This window comes from Parus major, chromosome 14, assembly GCF_001522545.3.
Source record: "Parus major isolate Abel chromosome 14, Parus_major1.1, whole genome shotgun sequence".
Classification (NCBI taxonomy): domain Eukaryota; kingdom Metazoa; phylum Chordata; class Aves; order Passeriformes; family Paridae; genus Parus; species Parus major.
Genome location: NC_031783.1, coordinates 6,186,474 through 6,211,146, shown reverse-complemented (window position 1 = coordinate 6,211,146; position 24,673 = coordinate 6,186,474). Strand labels below are relative to the sequence as shown.

Sequence of the window (24,673 nt, the reverse complement as noted above, 5' to 3'; positions counted from 1 at the left end):
GGGTTGGAATAGCTGGCTTGAGTTTTGGCTGAAATTCAGAAAACTCTTAAAATCGTGTTAAACTGTACTTAAAATTCAATGTAGCTCACATTTTGTTGTGACAGGGTTGGGATAAAGACAGGAAGATCACTTAGCCATTACCTTCGCAGACAAAACAGACTCACCTTGGGCAATATCAACTTAATTTATTGCCAAATAAAATGAGAGTTAGATGATAGGAAACGAAGATGGGAACTAAAAACTCCTTTCCTCCTTGCTGCCCTCTCTGCTTTTGTCCAGTCCCATCTTGCTGTCTGCAATATCATTACCCAAACTTATGTTTCAGTATTGTGTATTATAATTTGAGGTCTTTCATCTCGTGCTCTCCTTTCTCTAGGTGCAGGCTCAGGCAGCCCTGAAGAGTTATGGTGAAAACAGTGTCAATGGCTCCCTTCACCTTCATTCCGATGGAAGGGAAATGCTGATGCTGGAGGTTGATGTGAACAGTGAAAACAGGAGGAATGCCAGAATTGTTGAACTGAGGGCTTTTCTCCATCAGACAATCCTGACAAATCCAGAATCAGTACAGTTTCAGCTCATGGGCAAAATATTTCCATCAAGGTAGAGAAATCAATGTTGGTTAATTGAGGTACTGAAGAGTGTTCTGGGACACAAATTTAAATGTAACAACTTCCCTATGGCTGCAGAAAGGTCACTGAGTGAATGCTGGTTTGTATGTTATCCCTGTCATTGAAATACTTGTGTCCTTATATTTCATTAGTTGGTATAAGCTGTGTTAATGTGTTCTACTTGCTTTCCAAGGACTTTGTATAGAGAACTTTGAGTGAAGAGATAGTACAAGCTATGCCAGTGGAAAAGGGCACTTCCTGATGTTTATAATAAGGCTTTTAAAGTATTGAAGAAAGCTCTGAGGTGACAGAGGTGGGAAATAGAAATTTGACCCTCCCAAGTTTCAAATGATTTTTCAAATTTCACAAACACAAAGCTATGCAGTGAAGAATTTAGTGTTCCTGCAGAGGGCCCAGTGTTCACCAATTGGATAGAATAAGGAGAATGAGGAAATAAGAGTTAAAGGAATCTGAAGATACTACAGTTTAGATGAGGCACATTTGATTTACTAGTAACACTAAAAATAAGATAAAATATTCCAAGAAGGGTATTTCATGTGCCTCTGCAGTTTGCTTGCAGTTCTGGGCTTCCAATAGTGTATTAATTTGTTTAAATACCAGAGTAAGCCATAAGAGAGCAATTTATTGTAGTTCACAGGAAAGAAAACAGAACACTTAAAATTTTTAGAATGACAATTTGTTTAGGATTTGTTTTGCAGTGAGAATACAAACAAAAATAAACTGTTGAATGTTTCTGGACAAAAGCTCAAAGGATGCAATCTGTACAGACTTTGGTTGCTGACTGATGGAATGAAACTTACTTCCCTGAACTGTATAGTTTTTTTCTTCCCATGGAGTGGATTTTCACTGAGGTTTTACTTGTCATCAGTCTTTCAACAGGGTTCCAATTTCTAGGAGGGATGTCTAACACTATGAAAACTAGAATCATTGCCTCACTTTTAGGTATTTTGTGTAGTATACTTGAGTCTAGAAAGTCAGATAGTTCGGTGGATAGTTTGTTGAAGGTAATGTGAAAATTGTGTCTCAGTCTTATACTTACAACACTGAAAATGGAGCTTTTTGTTGTTCCAGCAGGTTTCCCTATAAAGCTGTGCTGTGTTTCTCCAACACTGTTCAATTCAGGACCAAGATGTAAAGAAATATTGTTGGTTCATTTACCAAACTCAAATGATGGTGGTGCTTAGAATTATTTTTAAGCTGAATTCTCAAATGCTGTTTTTAAATCAGCACCAAAGAGACATTTCATATCATGACAGAGAAGGCTTCATTTCCAATTCAAAGTCTCTCCAACTCTTTCTTTTATTAGGAACCATACCAAAAGCATTCAAGAAATTGAAAGAAAAATTAGTCTGCCAATCTGTGATGCTTTACTAAGGAATTTATAAACATCTGGTGAATGGCGTGTGCTGAGTGCAAGGCATCTGATTGCCTGATTCACAACACTGGCATGAGTGCCCAGGGAGGCTGGGGAGTCTCCATCCTTGGAGATACTCCAAACCTGACCACATGCACTCCTGAGCACCCTGCTCTCATTGATCCTGCTTTGAGTGAGGAGGGGTATCTTGACAATTCTGAATTAACCATAATAATATCTTACTAGCAATTATTATGTCTGTCTTTTTAGACTTCTTTTGTCTTCTGACTTGAAGCTTAATGAAAATAGGCTTCACATGGATTTCATGGGAGCCAGGGAGCAGAAAGTTGGTTTTGTTTTGTCCCTAAATGGAAGAGTCCAACACACTTTTACTGGATTAAAGGCCATACCTCATCTCCTTTCTCTGGATGGATTACTGAAGTGCAAAAACAACGTTCACAATGGTACTCTGTTCCTTTGTGTTTTGTTCTAACCTGCAGCTATCTTTCTTAAGAAAGCTTCTTAATTTTAATGTAATCCTTCCTGAGCTGCACAATGCATTTAGCTCTGGGGCCCTCAACAGAAGAGCAATGTGTGCCTGTTGGAGCAAGTCCAGAGTAGACCACAGAGATCAGAGGGCTGAAGCTCCTCTCCCCTGCAGGCTGGGAGAGCTGGGATTGTCAGCCTGGAGAAGAAAAGGCTCCAGGGGGACCTTAGAGCCCCTTCCAGTAACTAAAGAGGCCTCCAAGAGAGCTGGAGAGGCACTTTAGACAAAGGCCTGGAGTGACACTGGGACAAGGGGGAATGGCTTCAAACTGAGAGAAGGCAGGTTTAGATTGGATATTAGGAAGAAATTCTTCCTTATGGGGGTGATCAGATAATGGAACAGGTTGCCCTGAGAAGCTGTGGCTGCTTCCATCCCTGGAAGTGTTCAAGGCCAGACTAGACAGAGCTTTGAACAACCTGGGACAGTGGAAGGTGTCTCTGCCTATGACAGAGGGGTTGGAGCAAGATGGGCTTTAAGTCTCTTCCAGCCTGAACCATTCTGTGGTTCTGTATAATGCAGGGCAGAGTATTTTGCATGCAAAATGAACCATGGATCATCGGGTTGAGAGTTCTTTTCAGTGAAATAACATAGTGTGGGATTTTTCATGTTTTCATGGATTAAAGGAAATAGTGGGTGGCCTCTTTCCTCTTTTGGAATGGGGGGATCACTTGAGACTCCTACTCCTTTGAATGGCTCCATGGGTGGAGTAGGTCACTCTAGAGCTCTGGAGGGATTGTTTAGCCTGTAATTATACAAGTAGTAGATCACAATCCATCTGCACATTTTCTTTTGCAGTGACTATAGTATAGTATATGGCCTAAGAGCACAAGCAGCTTGGTGAATAAACATCTGCCAGAAATACTAGTATGTAATTTGTTTTAAACACATACAGTCACTAGTAGAGAAACCCTCAACATTGAACTGATTTGCTCTCTAGATTAGGCAAAATTATCTTGTATAATAAATGGAAATTTTGCTACTTCCTCCTGGTATTAAAGTAATGGTTAATTTATACATTACTTCTAAAACTGTGGTTATTTCTGTCCCAAGAATGTCTCTCTGCAGTAATAATTTCTGCCTGTTACAGGTAACATCAATGTGATGGTCAACAAAAGACTGTATGGACTGCATGTCAAGAACAGGAATGTGTTTGGGAATACCACTGTGCACAATATCACTGTTGCCATCATTCAGAATGGCAGTCAGGCAGTCCCAGTGGAGGCACGACTGAAAGGACACCTGGAGCTGAGTAAAGAGAAGAAAAGGGGGCTAGCTAGCTTCCAGGTGGATGAGAAGGCTCTTTCTGTAGAGTTTTTCAATATCATGGATCATGGGCATGGCAGAGTCAGTGGGGCTTTCACACATAATGTCGACTTCTTAAAAAATGCAGGTAGGAAGGAAATTGGACTTGATGGTGTGGTCTAACAAGGTGAATTTATCTAAATGACTGCTGACCAGTGGAAACAGATTAGTTGTGTTTGCTCACACCAGAACAAAATGTAATCTGGTCTTAGCAGTATTCTTTTTAATATTGTTGAGAAAATACAGTAAAATGGACACAGAAATAGTTCAAAGAGTTTTGAAATACTTCAGAGTAAATTATTTCTCACTTGTACATCTGTGTTCTTGCACAGCATCAAAGCTGACCAGTTCCTCTAAATATAGTTTTATGCCAAGTGTTGTTTCCTAAGCAAAGCTGTGGGTTTTCATGAACTGAAGTTATCAATAATTTTGCATGGGTTCCTTTGGTTCCTTATGAAAAACTATGGAAGGCTTCTTTTGATCTGTAGTACTTCTTTGTAGTCTGTAATAATAATCCAGAAGTGCTGTGTTGATTTTACTTCCTTCCCTGCAATAGGGTTGCCTTTGGATGGCATTCTTACTGCCACGTGTGAGCATGGCACAGGAAATCACACCATTGCCATAGCCCTGGAGAGTGGCAGTGAAAGGATTGCTGCTGTGTTTGAGGGACACAGACTGGCCACAGAGCTCCCAATACCCCAGCTATCTGTCAGCATAAAGCACAACATCTCAAAGATAAAGAAACATGGGATCCCTTTTGTTTTAGAAGCTGCTGGCTATTATGAGGTAAGAAGAGTTCTGCCTATGCAAGTTTAATTTCAGGCAGGACAATTTGTATATATATAATAACTCCAGGCTTTTCCTGTGCACTCTATATATTTATTTTCGAAGCTGCTCTGTGTTTGAGATTTACTAAATTACTGAGTGAAAGAAAGGTGGTGTCTGGCTCCTTGTCATACTGTGGACTTTTCGTCTGAGCTCTTGGAGATGAATCTAGACTACATGAGATGCTATGTTCAGTTCTCATTTAAGTGAAGTGCTTTGCTGCATATGAACAGATGTCTTGTCCAGTTTTATCTTTCCCCTATAAATGGAAAGTGGACCAGCAGGCCTAAGGCTTGCATCTGGTACTGGATTTAACTGGTCCGGGTGTCATCTTTTGGATGGCTATTAAAGAGCAGAAGAGTGTTTAGCATGGCTTTCCCTTTGGAAATTCCTACCCACAGAAGCATTATGGACCATGATTTCCTGGTATGGTGTTGCTTAGCCACTGTTCTCTCTATCTGTGTTTCTGCTACAGATCTGTGAATGTTAAGCTCTTTTGCATTGCAGATTATCTTTCCATAAAAGAAGGGTCCAAATACTTTGCTATCTCAGACATCCACTGAAAGGCTCAAGTCTTTGTGTTTATTTATACTTGGGTGGCTTCAACCACTGCAGTAGGGTGAGACACAGAGGTGTGCAGAGAAAGAATTCTAAACAGTTCCTTTGCCTTGCTTTTTAGTAGTTCCAGTGCTTTAATTGTTTGTGCCTGAGGGCTCAAATCCTTCAGGGTACTGAATGCTCTCAGTATGTTTTGGAGCCAGAAGGAATTATTGATACACTGCATTTAGAAGGTCTGGCATGACACTACAATCTCTATTTGAAATGTATCTACTTTGATGAATTTGCGCTTCTGTTTAACCAGTGCTGCTGCCCTGACACAGGCTGTGATGTTTAAGCACAGTGAAACACACTCTGCCTTTACCAGTCATTGCTGGGTTGTTGTTGTTGTTTGTTTCTTTCCATGATTTGGTTTCTTTTGTGCATAGAATTTCTCCAGAAAGATTGCTGCAGGGATAACAGCCACAGTGGAGACAGAGCAGCTCAAGATTGCAATAGAGAAGAAAACCACTGACACTGCCATGGAAATTTCTCTTTCACTTCACCATGATGTGAGAGGACTGACAGACATCGTTCCATGTGTACTAGAGGTTTGCAAAAATCCTGCCATATATTGTAATCTATGTAGTGCACTAAACACTAAACTGTTCTTAAATCTATTTTGGTGCCTTGATCCGTTTGATCCTTAAAGCAGCCCTGTAACTTGCTCCTTTGAATTTTAGTTCTCCCTGCTTTTCTTCATATTCTGAATGTACTTTTTTGACAACACCAACAGGTTGCTTGCAGCGGAGAATCTGCTAACAAAAAACTTTTTGGCCTTTGCAATGGTGCAATTGCATTTCATCATTTTGAGGTACTGGCTTCATTTATAAACTTTGCTGTCAGCAAAATAGTGTCTTAAACTACCATGAAGAGAATCTAAGTACTGAAAGTGTGAGGCACATGGAAATGGATTTGAGCTTCCTGGAAGTTTTGTGTGCACTTTCAAATATTTTCACTCCATTAATTACTGGTTTGGGTTTTCTTTATGTTATTTCTATTTTGGAAGTCCCAAATAAAGATTTGAGTCCATCTCCCCATTTGTTTCAACATTTATAATTATGTAGGATGAATACAAAATGGTGTAGGGAACCTTCTAGTAATAGGAGCTTTTAAAAACAGTATGTGACCTAACAGGAAAGCAAACATGACAACAGTTTTCTGTAATTTTTCAGACTCCAGCAAGACTTTCACTGAATGGGTCAGTATTTACCAGCAACTTTACTGTCATCCTCTTTGGACATGTTTCTTTTCATGATGTATTTGCCTGCCTGCAGCTCTATGCCACCACTAACACCCATCCTCGTTTAGAAATCGACTTCCAGCATTCTTTGCTTTTACTTCATTCTCTGGGAATTGCCAGAGAAAACCAACTGAAGGTGTCAGCCATGAGAAGTGACAAATACAAGGGCATCCTTAGTATTGTACTTGGGCCTTGCACTTTGGAAGCTGATGGGGAAGTGACCCTGGCAAGCAATGAGACAGGATGGGTACTTGCTTTTAGAAACAAGTGCATCAGTCTAGAGGTAAGCCCAGATTATTTTCTTCATATCCTTCCAGTCTGTGTATTTCAGATCACTGAGTTACAGAAAACTGTCTTCTGACACATTCTGACAAATTTAGTCCTTGAAGTTGTTCTGGCAAAGCAATGAGTCAGAGCACTTGCACAGGGAAGTGTATTTGAAGATGATAATTTGGAGTAATACAATGGTAGATGTTAATGCTGCTGTCATAAAAACATTACTTAATAATAGTTTATTAATTAAAAGAAACTTTTGTCCTAAAATCTAGTGAAAAGCATGTCTTTTCAGTTTGGAATTGTGGAGGTTAAGACTTTTTTCTTCTACAATAGTTATGAAAAGTTTATTGCAGGATTTATTCTTCTTTCCCCCTCCCCCCTATTATTTTTTTTTTCAGGTTTTTCACAGAGAAATTTCAGATTTCTCTATGAAACAAGTTATTTTGTATGGTCCTTTCCAAAAGCAGATGGTTTCAGAAGGAAGGAATACTTTCTCATGAATTAGGTACAAATGGGGAAAGACAGTTGCTTTACTTTGTGTGTTTTAAACCGTGTAATCTTTTCTGTTGCAGAGGACGGGATTGCCTCGTGTTGCAGTCTTGGGGGGTTCATTTCGACAGAACGTCTGCAACGTGGGCTTGTTAATGAACCTGCAGTGTGATGGCAGAGCAGTGGATGTGCAGATAGACACCTCCTGCCAGCATGAATATACACTCCAAGGGATGCTCAGGCACTCACATCCCTGGCTCAGCCAGCTTGGGCTGCCTTTTGAAAACTCTGTCCTGATTTCTGCAGCCACAGACTCCACCACAGAGGGCATTTTCCTGCTGCAGGCTGGCAGATGCAGACTGAGGGCTAGAGGGGATCTCTGTGTTCAGAATAAAGCTGACTGGACACTGGAAACAGAAACAGAATGTCAACTTCTGCAGGTAGCTGTGGGAAGCTTTTAAAAAAAGTTTTGGGATCAAATGAAGGCCTTGCGGGTTTTAGTTAAAATGCCAGTGCTGGAGTGTTGGGAAGGCACCCCTGTCACAGCATTAGGCAGTGTCTCACACATCCTGTTCCCAGGTGCTCTCTGGAGACTGAGACCAGTTCAGCCTTTGCTGGCTGCTGCCTTCGCAGGCCGACACTGCCCTCTAAGGCTGAACAGCAATATTAGCCTGAGCTCTGTCAAAAATACATTCCCTGGTCTGTGAGGATTTATCAAAACAGAATTTCCTTGGTTTTTCCAGCTAGCCTCACTGACCATACTAGAAAGAATGAGTACTGCAAAATCTAGGGGTTTTTTTCCTAGCTATTCAGAGGCATTTATATTTTGCTTTCAAATCCGCAAATTGAGTAACTTCCTCAACTACAAAGTGGCAACATAAAAATGACAGGAAAGTTGTAGTGAAGAGAGAATGAAAACCCCTGAAAGTATTAAAAATAGTAGATTTTTCAGTGGTTTTTGAAATCCTTTGACAGAATGGGAAGAAATCTTTCATTTGGGATGTTGCGTAAGTCAAGCTGGAGGTTTAATCATTAAAAATAACAAACCTTCTACAACCAGATGCAAGAATGTCTGTTAAGCCTATGATATTTGTACATTTATTTGTTTGAAAACTGAGATTGGTGTGAAGCATAGAATGTTTAGTTAACTTTGCCAATCTGAAGAAACAGGTATTTTGTAATTTTTATAAATGTAAAACTTCATAAAGATGCAGAAGTTGTTAATTCTGTAGCACAGTCCCTAAATCTTCCATCAGGTCCTATTCAGGAAAAATCACTGTATTTCTTGTTGAGAGGGAGAAAAATGGCAGCACGGAGATTGTAGTTTTTGTCTCTGATATTGTATCATATAATACACACTTGTCTTAAACTGTTTGTATATTCCAGAGGATTTTTTTGTTTAAATCTTGATAGGATCTCAATTTCCCAGCTCAGTCACGGCTCACAGGATCCATTCAGAAAGACAAGTGCCAGGCAGAGCTGTTCTCTGTTCTGGAAACAGAAGGCAAAACTGCCCATCTTGAAGTGAGAGCAGAGTGCAAGCCAAAGATGACTCTGGAAATTCAATTCAGGCATGACCTCCCCCAGCTGAAGGAAATCCCAAGGGAAAATGAGCTGTCCATCACTGCACGGAAACACTTAAAATATCTTATTGGAGTTGGAATGAAATTGGGTGCCTGTGAGCTTCAAATGAATGGGGACTTTGACCCTGAAAAGAGCCTTCAGTGGAAAATGCTTGTAGAAAACAAATGTCAAACAATTCAGGTATGGAATTTTCTCATTTAATGTTGAATTTATACATCTAAGCTAGGATCTTTGTACTTGCTAAAGTCAAAAGACAATAATCCAAGTATTTCAGAGAGATAACAGAGAAATAAGAAAAACATTCTCTTTTAATGTTGCATCTTACTTCTGGAGCCAGTCATTCACTGTATTTGGCATATGCCAAATTTTCTGTTTATCAGTACCTGCAGATAATGGACTTGCTGTACTAGCTCTGATGTGTTTTCTAAAACATGGTTGAGAATTCTGCAAGGTTTTTCTATTCAGAAGTAATGATTATTCAAAGTTCTCTTTGGCTTTATCAGCAGTTAAAATTTCTCAGCAGTTTGAGAAACAAACTCTGTAATAGTTTAAAAATAAATGAAGTAAATAGGTAATCGTCAGGTCAGAAAATTCAGTGTATGGAAAGTTTGAGAGATGTATTATCACATTATGATCTGTGGATTCAATATTCAAGTCAGAGTAAATCTGAAGATACAAAAAGGAGATATACTTGTCCTTTTCCAAAAACAGAGCTGCCATAATAAACTTCTGTATACTGTCTGGTTTCACTGAATTTATGGATACTTTGGGTCACTGGGACAATGCCAAGTATAGAATATTAATTAGCTTTTCATTTAGGCAGGAAGAGCTGCCACATTGTCCAGTGTTCTCTTTGTGTTCACTCATGTATCAAAAATAATCAGACATATTCAAAATGAAAAAGACAACATTTATAAAATGTATTAAAAAGCTTTCAAGATTTCTGAAACATTCTGTGCTTTTGCTGCCTGATACACTTGATTTTACAGCTAGGTGATTAAAGTTACTATTAGGAATTAAGTTTCAGGGGTATAACGTATTCGTGGTTAAGTGCAAAAGTGGTGATTTTTTATAGTTTTTCTTTCTTTTACAGGATCTTGGAGTACCAATGAAAATTGATGGCTCAGGCTACCTTTTGATGGATAAAATGAACCTAGATTCACAGACACTGATCACTGTTGATGAAAGTAAATTCCGAGGACTCCTTATACTAAAAGTCACTGATGTGAGTACCCTGCAGGCTGTTGGAATGTGTAAACAAGGTACAGAGTAATGTTCTCTAACCTATGTTATTTGGAACAAATAGTCAGACTTTAGTAATGAATGCCAGAATAGAAATGAAATAATAAAATCTTTGAAAATCTGGCACCTTCAATGATCAGCAACTGATGTATAGGACAATAGGAGATAGGCTCTGGCACTTCCTGAATCATTTCTTTATTATGCTCTTTATGTGTAAAATTTTGTTACTTCTATCGGATGTTCCTTACATCACTGTGGTTTACCCTGCAAAGTAATAGGCAATGATTAATTGAGACACTGCTGTTTGTTTATTCAGTGAGACAGCAACACAGGGAAGGCTGTGAATCTCTTGTTTTTCTGTTGACAAAATTACAAGTCTGGATTCTCTTGTCATCAGAGCAGGAGAGCAGAGAACATGCACAAGGATCTGTTTCCTCCTGGTGTTTCACTTTCCTGCCATAACTGGTAACTTCTGCATGCTTCTGTGCCACAGAGACACAACATAGCTAGTGGGAGTTTAATTCATATTAAATGTAGGACAGACAGATTTCTGGTTTGAGCTCTATTGCATTGATCTTTGGGTTCTACACATGCTTTGCTCTCTATGCTGTGAAATATTAACAGGAAAGGCAAGAGTTGGATGCTGTGCTAACCCATAACATCCAAGAAGCTGCTGACATTGGCATTCCTATGAGGATGTTACTTGATGTGATATCAGAAAAAAACAGTGACTTCTATAAAGGATTTATTAATTTCTGTGTGAACAACAAACAAGTAAGTTTTTCTTCCATACCAGTAGTATGTGAGATGGAGGTTGAAATAAGCTAACTGATTTGGTAAATAGTGTTTCTGCAAACAATCCAAATTCAATACTTCACAGTGACTTAGTGGGTTAGTTCTAAAGGCCTTAATTAAATGAAGGTAGTATCTTTCAGCCACTCCTTCTGTGCAATTGCTCCTTGAAACAAATTTAACATCAGCAATGATCCATGACTCACATTTGTAAATTATATAAAACCTTCCTTATCAAAAATCTTCACTTGGTGCAGCATATCCCCTTTTATAGTATGAAGTTGTGACTTCAAAAAAATTAGACAATTCTTCACCATAAAGGTTTAATAGTTTTCATAATTTTATTCTGACATGTAAATTAGTCCATATCAGTGATGTGCCACAGTTAACTTTTGTCATATTTACTTGAACTGAGCAGATTACAGAAGAACTGAACTTTGTCCAGAAGTTGGATGTTGTGTCTCTTAACTACAAGCTTACTCATAACATAGAGACATTGAAGACTTTGCAAATAAAAGACAGGATTGAGTTGCAGGTAGGTTATCAACCTGGAGCCAGGCCACAAGGGGAACAGCAGCTGGGGAAGAGATGGCACGTTTGCTCTTTCGGTGAAGGGGAGTCCAGGTGCTCCCTTTGTTCTTGAGGGGAGTCCAGAAGCTCTGTTTGTTCTCACGGGAGAAGAGCTTAGATCTGGACTTTGCACAGGCCTGGGATTGGAGGTTGGCTCCCAGTGTGGAGTGAGAGGAAAGCACTGCATTTATGTATCTGACAGAGCTGCAGTGTCTCCTGGACACACAGAACAGAGGGGAACATTGCTGGGATTTCACTGGATCCTTTCCAAATGTTTTTTTTCCTTCCAAACTCTGACTACTTGGCATATTTTTTTTTATCTGAGAAACACAAGACTTATTAACCATGTAACTCAATAGCATTAAAGCATGGTCATATTTGAGAATACATGTTAAATGGTTGAAGTCTTAAATAAAAGGGACATTTATAACTATGTTGGGTTATAAAATGATACAAAGATCCATCTTTGAGATTATACTGTCTCAACCAAAGAACTCTGACCAGCAGGAGCTTTAACTTTTACAATTCTGTCTTTTCACAATTTACTTTTCTTGCACACAGGCTATCTTGAACGTCAAAGTCACTAGAAGCTTTAGTTTGAAAGTGCTTTATGGTGCTCACCTAATAGTTCTTGAAGGACAAATCCAGGAGTTTGGAACAAGTACCAACATAACAGGGAATTTCCATCACTCTTTGCCATGGCTGCTACAAGCCAGAGTCCCATCATCTTTACAGGTAGCTTTGGGTTTCTGTTGTTTTGTGGGTTTTTGTTTTGTTTGTTTGTTTTTAATTATAATTATTGTTCTATATAACTATGTAATTCAAGCTCATTACTTGAATGAAAACTCCATTTTGTAAGGTACAGGATGAAAGCTGAGATTTTCTGATATTTAAAAACTGGATGCCTAAAATTTGAACTACTGAAGGAGAAAGCTGCTCCTTGACTGCTATCTGAATGAGATTCTTCCATTATGATCTGTGTTAGTTGAGTGGGTACTGTTGATATTGTAGCTCTATAGGAGAGCTTGAGCACATTGCTCCAGGGACTGGAGTTGCTCCTAAGCTCTTAAATGGGAATTTTATACTGGAAGAAGTATTTCTTTGGGTGCTATTTTCAGGGGAAGTATTGCAGTACCTACTATCTGGTAAATATTGTCAGTAGGTATAGCCTGAGTATTCTTTATAAGAAGGGAGTTGCATCTGTGGGACAAAAAAGAACCTAATGAGAATATAATATGGATCAGTGAGGCTGGCATGGCTTGACATTCATTCAGTTGAATGAGCTTCATACTTGAAAGTCAAAGATAATTAATGAAAGGCCAGGAGACAATTTGTTAATGGATAGATTTTGACATGAGTATAGACTAGAAAGAACTTTCACTTCCATTTTCTCCTGTCTTAAATAGTATTTAAATATTGTTTTGAGAACTTATACCATATCATTTTTTAGATAGATCTGGTTTTTCAAGGGAGAAACACTACTCAAGAGAGATATGTGCACATTGCAGCTGGAGAAACATCAATCACATACATAATTAACTCCTATTATGTTGGCCACCAAGTGGATCTCTTCTGCCAGAGTGTGCACAGCAGTGAGGTACTCCAGGCATCTGGCTATCCTAAGGCAATCAACTTGATTTTCAGTTTCCAGAAATCAGGTGGGTACCTGCCTTTCCTGGCAGGATTTTTTATTCTGTAATAGTTCTTTGAGGGTGTTTCAGCTGTTCCTTCAACAGCTACAAACTGAGTAAGATTTGCTGGTAGTACCTAGAAAGAGACTATCTTGTTTGTAAGTAAAATTGTCATTCTGAAACTACATCTGTGATTAACTGATGAAGCCAGCCTACCCTCAAATCTTGCCCGGGCATAAATTCTATCTGCATATCTCTTTTACACTATGACTAGGTACCTTAAGTGCCCCCAGGGGAATATATTCATGTTGAAGGAAACTCAACAACTGCAATTCCTGCACCAAAGGGCAGGAATTACTGAAGTTAGCAGGCACTGAATCAATACTAATGTGAGTGGCATCATCTCCTTTCACCCATTCAGAATAAAACAGCAGGATGAGAGGTTGCTCTCAGGACAGCCATAGTCACCATGTGATTTCCACCACAAAACCCACATTTCTGTGGGTTTTGTCTTATCATAAGATAAGTAAATAATTTGGGGGGATTCACATCTCTTATTTTTATCTTTTAGCAGTCTCGTATTTTCCTTTTCAAAAATGAAAAGCTGGTAGGAAAGTGGGGAAAGGTCTTCAGATCATGTTCTTTGGGCATTGTTGAGCTGCTGTAGTCAAAAGGAGTCGCTGGAGGTCAAAAGAGCTCAGAGCTCTTCCCTGGAAGAGGCTGCTGCAGGCCAGGGATGCAGTTTGCTGTATGGATTAGTCAGCTCTAGCTGCACATTCCTGACAGGAACTAACTTGTCACTTAATACTGGATGTGGATACACAAGCTCTGTTACCACAAGACTTTGTAAGGACAAAGTTCAGGGACATCCAGAAAAACTCTGCCCTCCTCCAACCACAGACCAGAGTTCTTGTAATCCTGAATGATGACTTTGATGAATATATTAACCTAAAAGCTGTCTGGATTGATTTTATGCAGGCAGTACTGAAATTTCTCAAAAATTAGCTGCTCAAATTGGCACTGTTTTGTCCCTTCTATATAGAAAACAAAGCCAAGACTGCCTGTAAAATCCAATATGATGAGAAAGATGTAACTGTGACTGTGGATGTTGACACAGACTTGGAACTCTTTGGTATATTTGTGCTTATGGCAGAGGTGAAGCATTCAATATCACTTCTCCATCACCTGGGACTTCCCTTCTTTCTTAAGGTAATGCACCACAGAACTTCTGCTGTTTTTTGATGAAAGCTGTTACTTGAGCTACATTTGCGTTAATCCAGAGCACTTCCAGTGGCCTCAGTGAAATGAATCCAGGTTTATATACAAGTGCAGCTGAGAGCTGACTTGGCCCAGTTTATCTGAATCCTCTTACATACAGAGCTAGTGGTCTGTTTCCAAGGAATGTGGTCAGGTACCTGAAATCCCCAGTTTCAGGGTTAATAATTTCAGGAAGGCACGTACTTACTGTCATTTTGCAGCTGATAGGGCTCACAAAAGTAGAAAGAGCTTTTGTTAGAAAACAGCTGTCCTTCATTTCTAGAGAACTCCTTGGCTTGGTTAATCCAATGCTAGCACAAATACCTAAAATGCGTCAGTGTTGAATAAACAGAAGTAGATTTATATTCCAAACTACTTGATAGGATCAACAAAGGCTGTACCTATTTATCCCTTGGGAGAAAGAAGCATTAGTTGAAATGTCCCCTTCCCTTTTGAAGGGTAGTACACAGAAAAAAACTCCCAAGCGATCCACCACCTTCTCTTCAAATAACAGGACGTGTAGCTAGGATGCAAGAGTAAAGGTCCACTTTCCTGGACATAAACATTAGATCAATATTAAACCTGCATATTAAGTATCAGTGTTTCAAGGGAATATTGCCAACCTTTTATTGAAAGGTATATTTTCACTGCTTCTTCCCCATTAATGTCTTTTATCCTCTAAATGTTTGAATGGAAAAAAAAAGGAGATGGCAATTCTTGAGGTGCTTTATTCATGTATAAGGTATGAATACAACCAGGGGACTTCAGAAATTACTGTTCCCACAGACTTTGGCAAATACCATTGTTGATACTGAAGTGTGGGAAATGGCCCTCATCTTTCCCAGAGAGATTCTTTAGCATTTTCAAGATAAAGGAGAATAGATGATGCAGCAGCTGTGGGAGGATGAAAATGAAGAAAATGCCCTGATGTAAAAAATTTGTGGAGCCTCATCTGTTTCTTAAAAAAAAAAAAAACACACCAAAAAAACCTAAAACAAAACACAAAACAGAAAAACAAACAAAAAAATCAAAAAATAAGAGCATACGATTTCTTTCTAGTATATGAAAATGAGAGTATGGGAGACAATAACAAGAACCAGTAGCTTTAGACTTAAACTAGATAAGGTTACATTGAAAGTAACACTAATATTTGTCAATAATGGAAATGAGTAGCTATGGAAACATACACAAAAAAAGGAAGACCTCTCTTGAGGCTCTTGGTTTACATGTAGGAAGCATCCAGAAGGCCTGTCTGGAAGATAAGCTTCAGCCAAGATGGTGGTTTTGAGTGAGTCAAGAGATTGTGCTCAGTTGAAGTGAAATGATGGGTAGAAGTTATGCATGTGATTTGTTTATTTTCCCCCTCCACAGATGACAATTCAAGAAGTCATGACTGAAAATGAAACTGAAGGTGCTCTGAGGCTGACCTATGAACAAAACAAAAACCTCTCCTTTTCCATCAGTAGAAAAAAAGACCAGCAAGGGTAAAAGGGTCATTCTGAGCAATATAAAAAATGTCACTAGGCCACTGTGAGTCCATGGAAAACAGTTACTGTATTAATCACCAAATCAGTGGTGAAATGGATAACAAAACTTGGATGAAGTGAGTAGTCACCAAATGCTCTGTAAACCTCAGGGAGTTTCTGAAGGGCTGCAGATTCCTCCCCTCACAGCTTGGGACCTGTCTCTCCGCCTGCCCACACAGAAACCAAATTGCAGACAGTGAAAGAGTCCATGAAACTCTAGGCCTGAACCAGACGAGTACTTAAAAATATAATGTAACTTGACATAACTTTAAATCTTATTAAATTGTTTTGGCACAGTTGAAACTTGTAAAATTATGGTGACTTGGTTTTCCAAGCTGGTATCAGTATGGCTGTATCTGCACAAAATTGTAGGCTTTTAAGGGTGTTTAGAGGTATGATATTTTCAGCCTTGGGGTATTTCAGGTATTTCTTAAGTTTCTAGCAAAAGACCCTGGCACTTAAAAGTCTTGTAAGTTCTGTTAAAATCTCTAATAATTGTAAATTCTAAGTTTATAAACAATGACAGTGCTTGAGAAGTCAGATTCCAAATTACCTTTCTCATTTTTAAAAAACTGATGCATTTGCTGTGGCATAGTGATTTCTGATCCTGTGGGCTACATTCTGTCCCTGGGATACATACACAGATTTTTTACTGAGCTCAGAAGTGGTCATTTTGTGTGACTGCATCAAAAACTGGGAGCTGGGTAAGTGTTCAGTGGCAGGTACTGCCATTTTAACTCTGAAAGCTGGGGCAGACTTGGAGCTAACTTGTGCTGCCAGCAAGAGTTTCTGAAATATTGTTGAACAATACATTTCTTCCCTTTAGTGAAGAGTTGAGTATAAAAGCACTCCAGAATCATCCCTTCTTTCTACAGTACTTCCCCTGTGCAGCAGAGCTGTCTTCTAAGGTAACTATCTGCAAATAATCCATTGCAAACATCACTGCAAAGTAGCCTTGTCGAATGTGTTAGGAGTCAAGCTGCTTTAATTCTAGTACTAGTATCTCTAACATTTTTGTTATTGTTGAGGATGTTCCTGTTTTTAAAGATGTTAACAATCCCAGTCTTTTCTTTTTCCCCCTTTTTTTTTTCTTATTTTAAATTAATGGGTACTTAAAAAGGTTAATTATGATATGAGTGAAGCAAAAGGCAAACTCTACCTCAGGATGGAAAAAAGGGATTTCAATGTTTCAGCAAAGCTAACTTTGATGGGAAGCAGCATCACTAATGCCATTGAAGTGGCACAGACCATGGCCCAGGTTGGTACCATCCACTGATGGCAAAGGCAGGCTGTAGTGGGAGGGCACTCAGGGGGTGGCTGCCAAGCAGTGAGGGCCAAATGCAGCTCCTGCTGTGTGAGGTGTTTTGCCCTTCATTTCTCCAGTAGCACGAGCAAAAATTTGACTGTGGATTAGTTTGAGCTTATATTTATTTGCTCCTATAGATGGAGCACTCACATAGGATTTATAGTAAATAAGAAAAATATGTTACCAACTGAATCAGTTTTTATAATGTAGGTACCACACATTTTTTTCTCTAAATACAAAAAGATGTCACAAATACCTATTGTTGTTTGTGCTGTCTGCTGGATTTATTCTGTGGGACTCTTTATGTTGTAAGGATTATTCTGTGAGATAAAAGAAAATCAAACTATAATAATCAAAGACTGTTGTAAAGGGAATACTCAATTGTTTATGTATGTTCCATTAGGTGCAAAGATGACTTTCTGTAGAAATGAAGACAATTAGAAATGAATAGTAGCTTGTACGAGAGCAGTGGGCTTAGAGCATTATTGTGCTAGACCTTTAAAAACACTTTCCTACAGAAAGGACTTTGTGGTACCAAAATTATACTTAGGTTTTACCTTCTCAGAGAACTTGGGGTTTAATGTTTGCCCTCTTTTATTTTTAGTTAAAAATTCTTCCAAGGCAGCTTGTGTTTATGACAATTTACCAAAAAGGTAACAGAACTCGTCTACTGAGGCACATTGCCCTGTGGGATGGCAAAGAGATAAAGCTAACAGGCACTTACACTGGACTCTTCCCAAAGCTGCCTGGAGGTCATAGCATGCAGGGTAGGTTTCTCAAGTCTTTTACAAGTGTTCAAAGCAGACAATAAAATTAGCTACATAAATCTGATTTCAAAATGCATGTCCAAAGCATTTCAATACTGTTTCAAATTTAGGGCTTCTAAGGTCTTATTTGCTTTAAATTCATTATAGGTCTGGCTGTTAGAAGTGTCCACTTCAGAATACTCTTTCTGCTTTGTGGATATGGAACATAAAACTTAAGTACTGGGTGCTGAAGGGATCACTGGTCACACTGTCTGCTACCTCGAGTTGTTAAACCCTTATGTTGAGGCTTTATGATCTCAAAATAGAGAAGATAACTGCACTTACCTGTTTGAGTGTTGTAAGCTGTTCCTCTTCCAGTGTAAGGCTATCTCAGTTTTACACAGGTTACTTCCCTGGCTGTTTTTGCTGCAGTTGCTCTGGGTGTAGCTGTCAATCTTTTGGTTATTGCAGGTAATTACTGTTCTGCCAGTACATAGAGAGAAGGTTCCTGTTTTCACTTACATTTCCTCATGTGGAGCAGACATCAGCACAGTGAAGTCCTTGTGGCTGCTGGGTAGGGGTGTGTGTGTGAGCAGAGACCATGTTTCCCTGGGAACCAAGGGATGTCCTGATGCCTGTGGGAAAATGTCCTGGGAACAGTCATGATTCTTGGTGGGAAATCTTCCTTGTTCGTTTTCTTTGTAGTGGAGCTTCTCCATCCTCTGTCCATCCCTTTTCCACGACATGTCTGGGTCAACTTGTATGTGAAACATTCAGCACGCAGTCACCGGGATGATCTTACTGTAGTTTGGAATGAGAAGGACAAGGTACAGTAGCCCAGAGCAAATAAATGTCAGGAGAATAACAGGAATGTCAAGAAGAGGCTTTTTTTTAATTAAAAAAGACACTTAGCAAGCTAGGGAACTTTACTATAAGGCAAACTATCCCCCTTCTTGGATGTATAAAAAGTTCTGACTGTGAAAGATGAGCCATTGATATTCTTGTAGGAAGTATTTTCAGGCCATAGTATCTGTTTGTTTCCGTAATCCCACACCTTGCTGCTTAACCAAAGGTAATGAAATGCATAAGCTTCAAAGCACTGGGTAAAGGCCTCTGAGAGTAGGTGGGAAGAATAGCACAAAGGTCATGAAGCACCTTATGGACAAGGAAATAAAATCTAAGACAAGTGAGTGAGTGTGAGCATTAGCTGAGATTGAAAAGGATGAAGAACTCGTTGTATGGGTATAATCCTGGATTTACCCACACAGAAATGGGTACATACAGCATTCACCCAAAGCCGTGGCTCTTCTATATTTTATTCTTTTGCTCTCCTTATTAGCAAGACTGATGGATGTGGAACTGTTGAATCCAATCTCTGTTTTCATAAAAGAAATCAGGTCTATTTTTTAAAAATATCAAGAGTGAAAAAGACACAACTAGGAGAACATAGGGTAGAATGATTTCCTGATGTGGTTAATTGGGGACTTTTCTGACTTGCTGTTAACTGTGCTATCCTTACATGTACATCCAAAATGCAGCACCTTGGATAAGTATTACATTATTTTCTGAATAATGGAAAGATGGAAGACGATGTATAAAATATGCTACCACACATAAACATAAATGTGACTGCAAAGAGCATGGAATTATTTTATTTCTTTAGAAAGTGTTAAAATTACAACATTTATTTTAGCAGTTGTATAGAATGTATTTTTTACTTCTGCTTAAATTACCACAACTATCTAAATGCTACCACAATCTAAATTACCACAAAAATATTTTGCTTTCAACAACATAACAGAATTTAGTTTCTGATAAAACAAAGACTTTAACTTTGAAAGCTTTGTCTAATAACTGTGGCAGCGCAGCCTGCAGTGCCTAAAAGTAAGACCAAAATTAAGCCTCAACAAACTTAAGCATTGTTCATGATTTGATGAAAATACAGAGAGTAGTTCTGCTTTGAGCTGTGCTATACAGGGAATTCAAGCAGCAAAAATTGTCCTAATTTGAACATTAATTTGCCTCACTTCTTCAGAAAGGACTTTATTGTGCGCATAGTTCATCTGAGGACAAGGTATAGGGAAATCTTGCTGGGTGCATGTTTGAGGTCAGTATGTGAGAGGTGTTTCATTTCACAAGTTCCTTTTCCATCTGTTGATATGGATCAGATATCAGTGTCATCTTCTCTGAAGTTTGGAAGACACCGGACAAGCTACAGAGCCACTGTTGCCCACCCATTTAATTACACTCTGAAGCAACTGGAGGTGCATTCCCTGTCAGAAAGAAGGGGCAGAAAGTACAACCAGCAGGTGAGATCATGAGACTGGGCTGCAAAACATGAGCTGTAATGCTGTATTTACTGTGAGTGTGCCTTTCCTCCCTGAGAACCACAGAACCAGAAATCATCCTGAAAAATGTAAAGAGCACTGAGTGTCCAAATCACCAGCATTGTTTCCTCGCCAGCAGCCTTGTACTTTTAGCATTAACCCATTTTGGATGGGAGGAACCCAGAAATGCCCAGGAACCAGCCAAGCAATGAAAATGAGGAAAATTTTGTCCATAAAGTAATGAACAAACTCCTAGTCTGAGCACACAAGAAAAACAAACAAACCCCCCCCCACAGTAAAACCAAACCAGAAACCCTTTGATACACCTGTGAAGAAAATGTAAATTTTTGGATTGTGTAGGAAATTGCCACACAAATGTGAAAATGTGCAAGGCTAGAAACACTTTAAACTGCCGTTGTGAAGTGCGCTTGCAAAGCATATATAGGGGAAAAGAGGAGGAGGAACTCTACAAATCATCTTTTAATATTAACTACAGTATAATTTCTCTCTGACAATGCATAATGTTGGTCAGGACACTGCAGCTGCTGAGGCTGAAGACTTTCAGCAATAAGCTGGCAGCTGTGCAGTGTTTGTTCATCTGAAGCCCTTTGGTGCTCAGGGGGGTTTGCACAATACTCCTCAGTATGTTCCAGAATTGTATTCAGAGGAATAAGTTCTCTTGTGGGGTCATTATTGCAGTGGTACCAGTAATTGCTTTGCATAACAGACCCCAGGCAGCTCCCAGAGAGGGTAACAAAAGCCTTCCGTGGCCTTGGTTATAGAAGTGCAGCTTCCCTGTGTTTCTCTTAGGCCCTGGAGCTTCCAGACCACAGAGTTCCATGGAGTTTGAACATGGATCTGTGATAGCTTTCACTGTGAATCTGTTTTCCTCTACTGGTTGGGAATCATTCTGCTGGTTCTAGTCTTGCTGCAGGACAAATCCTTCTCTGCTTTCAGCTGCAGGTCTCAGGGAATGCTGGGCAGCCTGCTCACCTCCGGCTGGGCCTGGAGGATAAATCCAAAATGGACATCACTGCCTGGGATGGCTGTGTGACTCTCTCTGCAGGCCAGGTATGAGTCTTGCATCCCTTGGAAGGGATGAGTGTAGTGAGTATAGCTGAATTTCTGTGTTTGATCCTCACAGAATGATTTTTATTTTTTATTTTTTTTATATGAAAGCCTTGAAGTCAACCTTTTTGTGCCTCAGAGGAAGAAAAATAAACCCTGTGAAAAATTCTGTTTCATGTTGCCAGACATGGTTGTACTTGGGCTGCAGCTTTCCCTCAGGACAGAGCTGTCAGCCCCTCTGTTTTTTTGGGAGAGACTGAAGCAGCGTTTCATGGGTGTAGACCATCCAGGGGTTCTTACAGGTTACGGTTTTGCCCAGGAAACCTACTCCCCAAGGATATACTTTTTAAAAAAATTACTTACACATGCCAATTTTTTACACTTTTCCAGCTTCAGAGAATATTAAGCATGGAAAACCTGCATGCATGTGGGTCTCTAGAACAAAGACCAACACTGTTTAATGAATATCTGGATTTGAACTGGGATGACAAAAAATTGAAACACAATTTCACGTATGAGGTAAGAGAAGGCAGTTGTATCTGTTGACTCCCCATTTTAATGGAAGGTGTTCTCAGTAGATGAGAAATTATTTTGGTTTTAGATGCAATGCTTAGTGGATTTTAAGAAAGCTTCTATAGAGCACCATTTTTTTAAAGTATTATTATTTTACTTTATGTTTTTTTCTATATGGAAAGAAAGCTAAATGGAGCTTAGTTAAGGAAAAAAGGGTTCTTATAAACCAAAGGCCTCACCTGTGCCGTAAATTTGCAAAACTTGTAGGCTGGAGACCAGTAACAAGGCTGGTAAGCTAAACCATTGTCAAGTGGAAATGCTGTGTTTTGGAAATGTTACATTAAAATCCTGAAGCCGCCTAATCCAAAAGCCACCCCAGGGATGGGATGAGTGGGCTCCAAAGAGTGTTTATAATTCTGCTGTCATTTTTCAACTTTATTTTCTTGGTTCATTGCAGAGAAATCAACTCTTGTATCCTGACAAATTTCAGTTAGAAGTGGTTCTGGAAAATATTTTCCTGACCCCATGTACCAAACAGAAGATTCTGGGTAAAATAGAAACCAACTACTGCTCTTGCCTGGATTACTACACAAGCTTTGAGTTCTGTGACCTTCCAAATGTAAGTCTGACATAAACACATTGAACCTACTTCAGTTGAAATGTAGTTACTCATTTGGAGACTTAGTTCTCCTCAGCTGCAACTCTTCAGAAGACTTACATACATCCATAACTTAAAAACAGACATTGTCATTTGATGGACTGAGGCAGAAAGGTTCTGTTTATCACTATAGTGTATTCTGTAGGTCCTTTTATGGCTGTAAGCATTCTCACTTCCTCCATGTTCTTTCTTTCCTATTCCTCTTTCAGAAGTATCTTAATTTCATGTTTCTGGAGAATACCAAAACTGGCTTATAAGTGATCAAAAAGAAAACTAGAGAGAAGTAAAAGTGCTTTCCTTCCCCTGTGGTTAAGCCTGCTGGTTTTTATGATTGCTCTGCTGGTAGTGATAGATTTTTGAACCGTAATGTAACCTTATTTTTCTATTACACACATAAACTGAAGGCCCACCCATGACTTTTCTTAGGTGCATGCTGGTCCTCAGGGTTGCTTGTAGACACTCACAAACACAGAACTTGGAACCTGCAATAAATGTCTCTCCCCAGTTCCCAGTGGCTGAAACATATCTTGGTTTCCTTATTTACTGTCAGAGCAGATCACATTCTGTAGCAACAGGAAAACTTTTTCCCAGACCAAGGTGTGATAGAACCTGTTTATAATGCAAAGGATGTATATGCATGTCACTCCAAAAACAGGTGCCTCTGTACTTTTTGGATCATTCTTTTCAAAGGCATCATGGTTTAAGCCCAGCTGGAAATTAAGCACCACAGCCACTCAACCCCCTCTCTCCCTCCTTTCTCCCTGTGGAATGGGAAGGACAGTCAAAAGTAAAGCTTGTATGTTGAAGTAAGAACAGTTTAATAATTGAAAACAAAGTAAAATACAATAAAAACTGTTAATACTACTATTAATAAAAAGGAAAAAACTAAATGAAGTGATGCACAATACAGTTGCTCATCACCTCCTGCCCAATGCCATACCCCCCTTCCCAAACCCAGATTTGTCCCTTCTGGGTAACTCCCCCCAGTTTATTACTGGACATGATATTCTGTGGTGTAGAATACCCCTTTGGCCAGGCTGGGGCACCTGTCCAGGTGGGCTTTTGTGCACTTTCTCACCGGCAGAGCAGGAGAGACACACAAAGAAAACTCCTTGACTTAGGATAACAACTGAGCAAAACCAAAACATCAGTATGTAATCAACCCCATTCCCATTCTGAATCCCAAACTGTACCAGCTATTGAGAAGAAATTAACTCTATCCCAGTTGAAATCAGGACAACATTCACCTCGCCTCCCATGTATCCCCCAACTTTATCAAAACGTCTGGTTAGAGTAGCTGAGAAGTGCAGGAGCAAAAAAACATTGGACATTTTAACAAAATATAGTTCTCTGCAGGTGCTCCTCTGCTCTTAGGGTGTAATCACTGAACATGCTTTGTTAGAGCACAGAAACTGCAGATGTAATGAAGACAGTGCTGTGAGCACAGGAGGATGCGCTGGTTTCTGAAACTACAAGTTTTTGTTCCTTGTGTAATTTCATGAGAATGCTGCCACTGTACAACTTCTTACTACTCAAAGCAGAGCCCATTTGTTTGGAATAATTTGGAAGCTTTAACACCTTTTCTGTGAATACTCAGGTAATTGTTTTATCTGGAAAGCACCAGCTCAACAAAGATGACATAATTTTGCAGTCAGAGGGCAGATTCCACCTTGCTGATCACAGAAAAGATGAGGGGTTGATTGGAATATCCATAAAGAATCAGAGCACTGCTGATGTGAAGAACTACTCTCTGGAAATTGAAGTGAGTTTTTATTTTATTTTACTGACACTGGGGTTTGGTTTTCAAAGGCCTGCTGCCATCTATCTCCCAAACAGATCAGGCACAGGCAGTGACTGTAAAGCAGCAGGCAACACAAAACACTCCTGGTTTCTTTAGTGCTGTCTCTAAAGGAACAGTTAGGCAGTGTCCATGCACTGTGACCAACAAAGCATGGCACCAACATTAGTTCTCTGTAGATCTGGCACAAATAATACGTGTTTCTAGTGGAGGGTATCAATTTTAAGTGCTGTTATAACTCCCCTTCAGCATGACTACTCTGTTGAGTGAGGTATGGAGTTTTCACCTCATCAGAAGAAAGAGTGAAACAAAATAAAATGTTTACACAAAGCATCACTTGCCAGAAAAAAAAAAAACCTAAAAAAGGCACAGAATAGCTCATATGTTGCTTAT

At 39.4% G+C, this 24,673-nt stretch overlaps 1 protein-coding gene across 1 annotated transcript in view; it reads left to right on the top strand.

Moving 5' to 3' along the window:
* The window catches only part of LOC107211146, a 73,947-nt gene that overhangs the window by 38,254 nt on the left and 11,020 nt on the right, over positions 1-24,673 (top strand). The window contains exons 38-62 of the mRNA XM_033517999.1: positions 377-600; positions 2,254-2,447; positions 3,618-3,920; positions 4,389-4,618; positions 5,644-5,805; positions 5,991-6,068; positions 6,430-6,780; positions 7,346-7,702; positions 8,676-9,026; positions 9,940-10,071; positions 10,713-10,862; positions 11,299-11,415; positions 12,012-12,185; positions 12,901-13,108; positions 14,124-14,290; positions 15,710-15,822; positions 16,691-16,772; positions 16,985-17,122; positions 17,775-17,937; positions 18,622-18,743; positions 20,085-20,225; positions 21,201-21,314; positions 21,702-21,830; positions 22,282-22,443; positions 24,080-24,244. Coding sequence (XP_033373890.1) covers positions 377-600; positions 2,254-2,447; positions 3,618-3,920; positions 4,389-4,618; positions 5,644-5,805; positions 5,991-6,068; positions 6,430-6,780; positions 7,346-7,702; positions 8,676-9,026; positions 9,940-10,071; positions 10,713-10,862; positions 11,299-11,415; positions 12,012-12,185; positions 12,901-13,108; positions 14,124-14,290; positions 15,710-15,822; positions 16,691-16,772; positions 16,985-17,122; positions 17,775-17,937; positions 18,622-18,743; positions 20,085-20,225; positions 21,201-21,314; positions 21,702-21,830; positions 22,282-22,443; positions 24,080-24,244 — 4,527 coding nt within the window. The remainder of the gene's footprint in view (positions 1-376; positions 601-2,253; positions 2,448-3,617; positions 3,921-4,388; positions 4,619-5,643; positions 5,806-5,990; positions 6,069-6,429; positions 6,781-7,345; positions 7,703-8,675; positions 9,027-9,939; positions 10,072-10,712; positions 10,863-11,298; positions 11,416-12,011; positions 12,186-12,900; positions 13,109-14,123; positions 14,291-15,709; positions 15,823-16,690; positions 16,773-16,984; positions 17,123-17,774; positions 17,938-18,621; positions 18,744-20,084; positions 20,226-21,200; positions 21,315-21,701; positions 21,831-22,281; positions 22,444-24,079; positions 24,245-24,673) is intronic.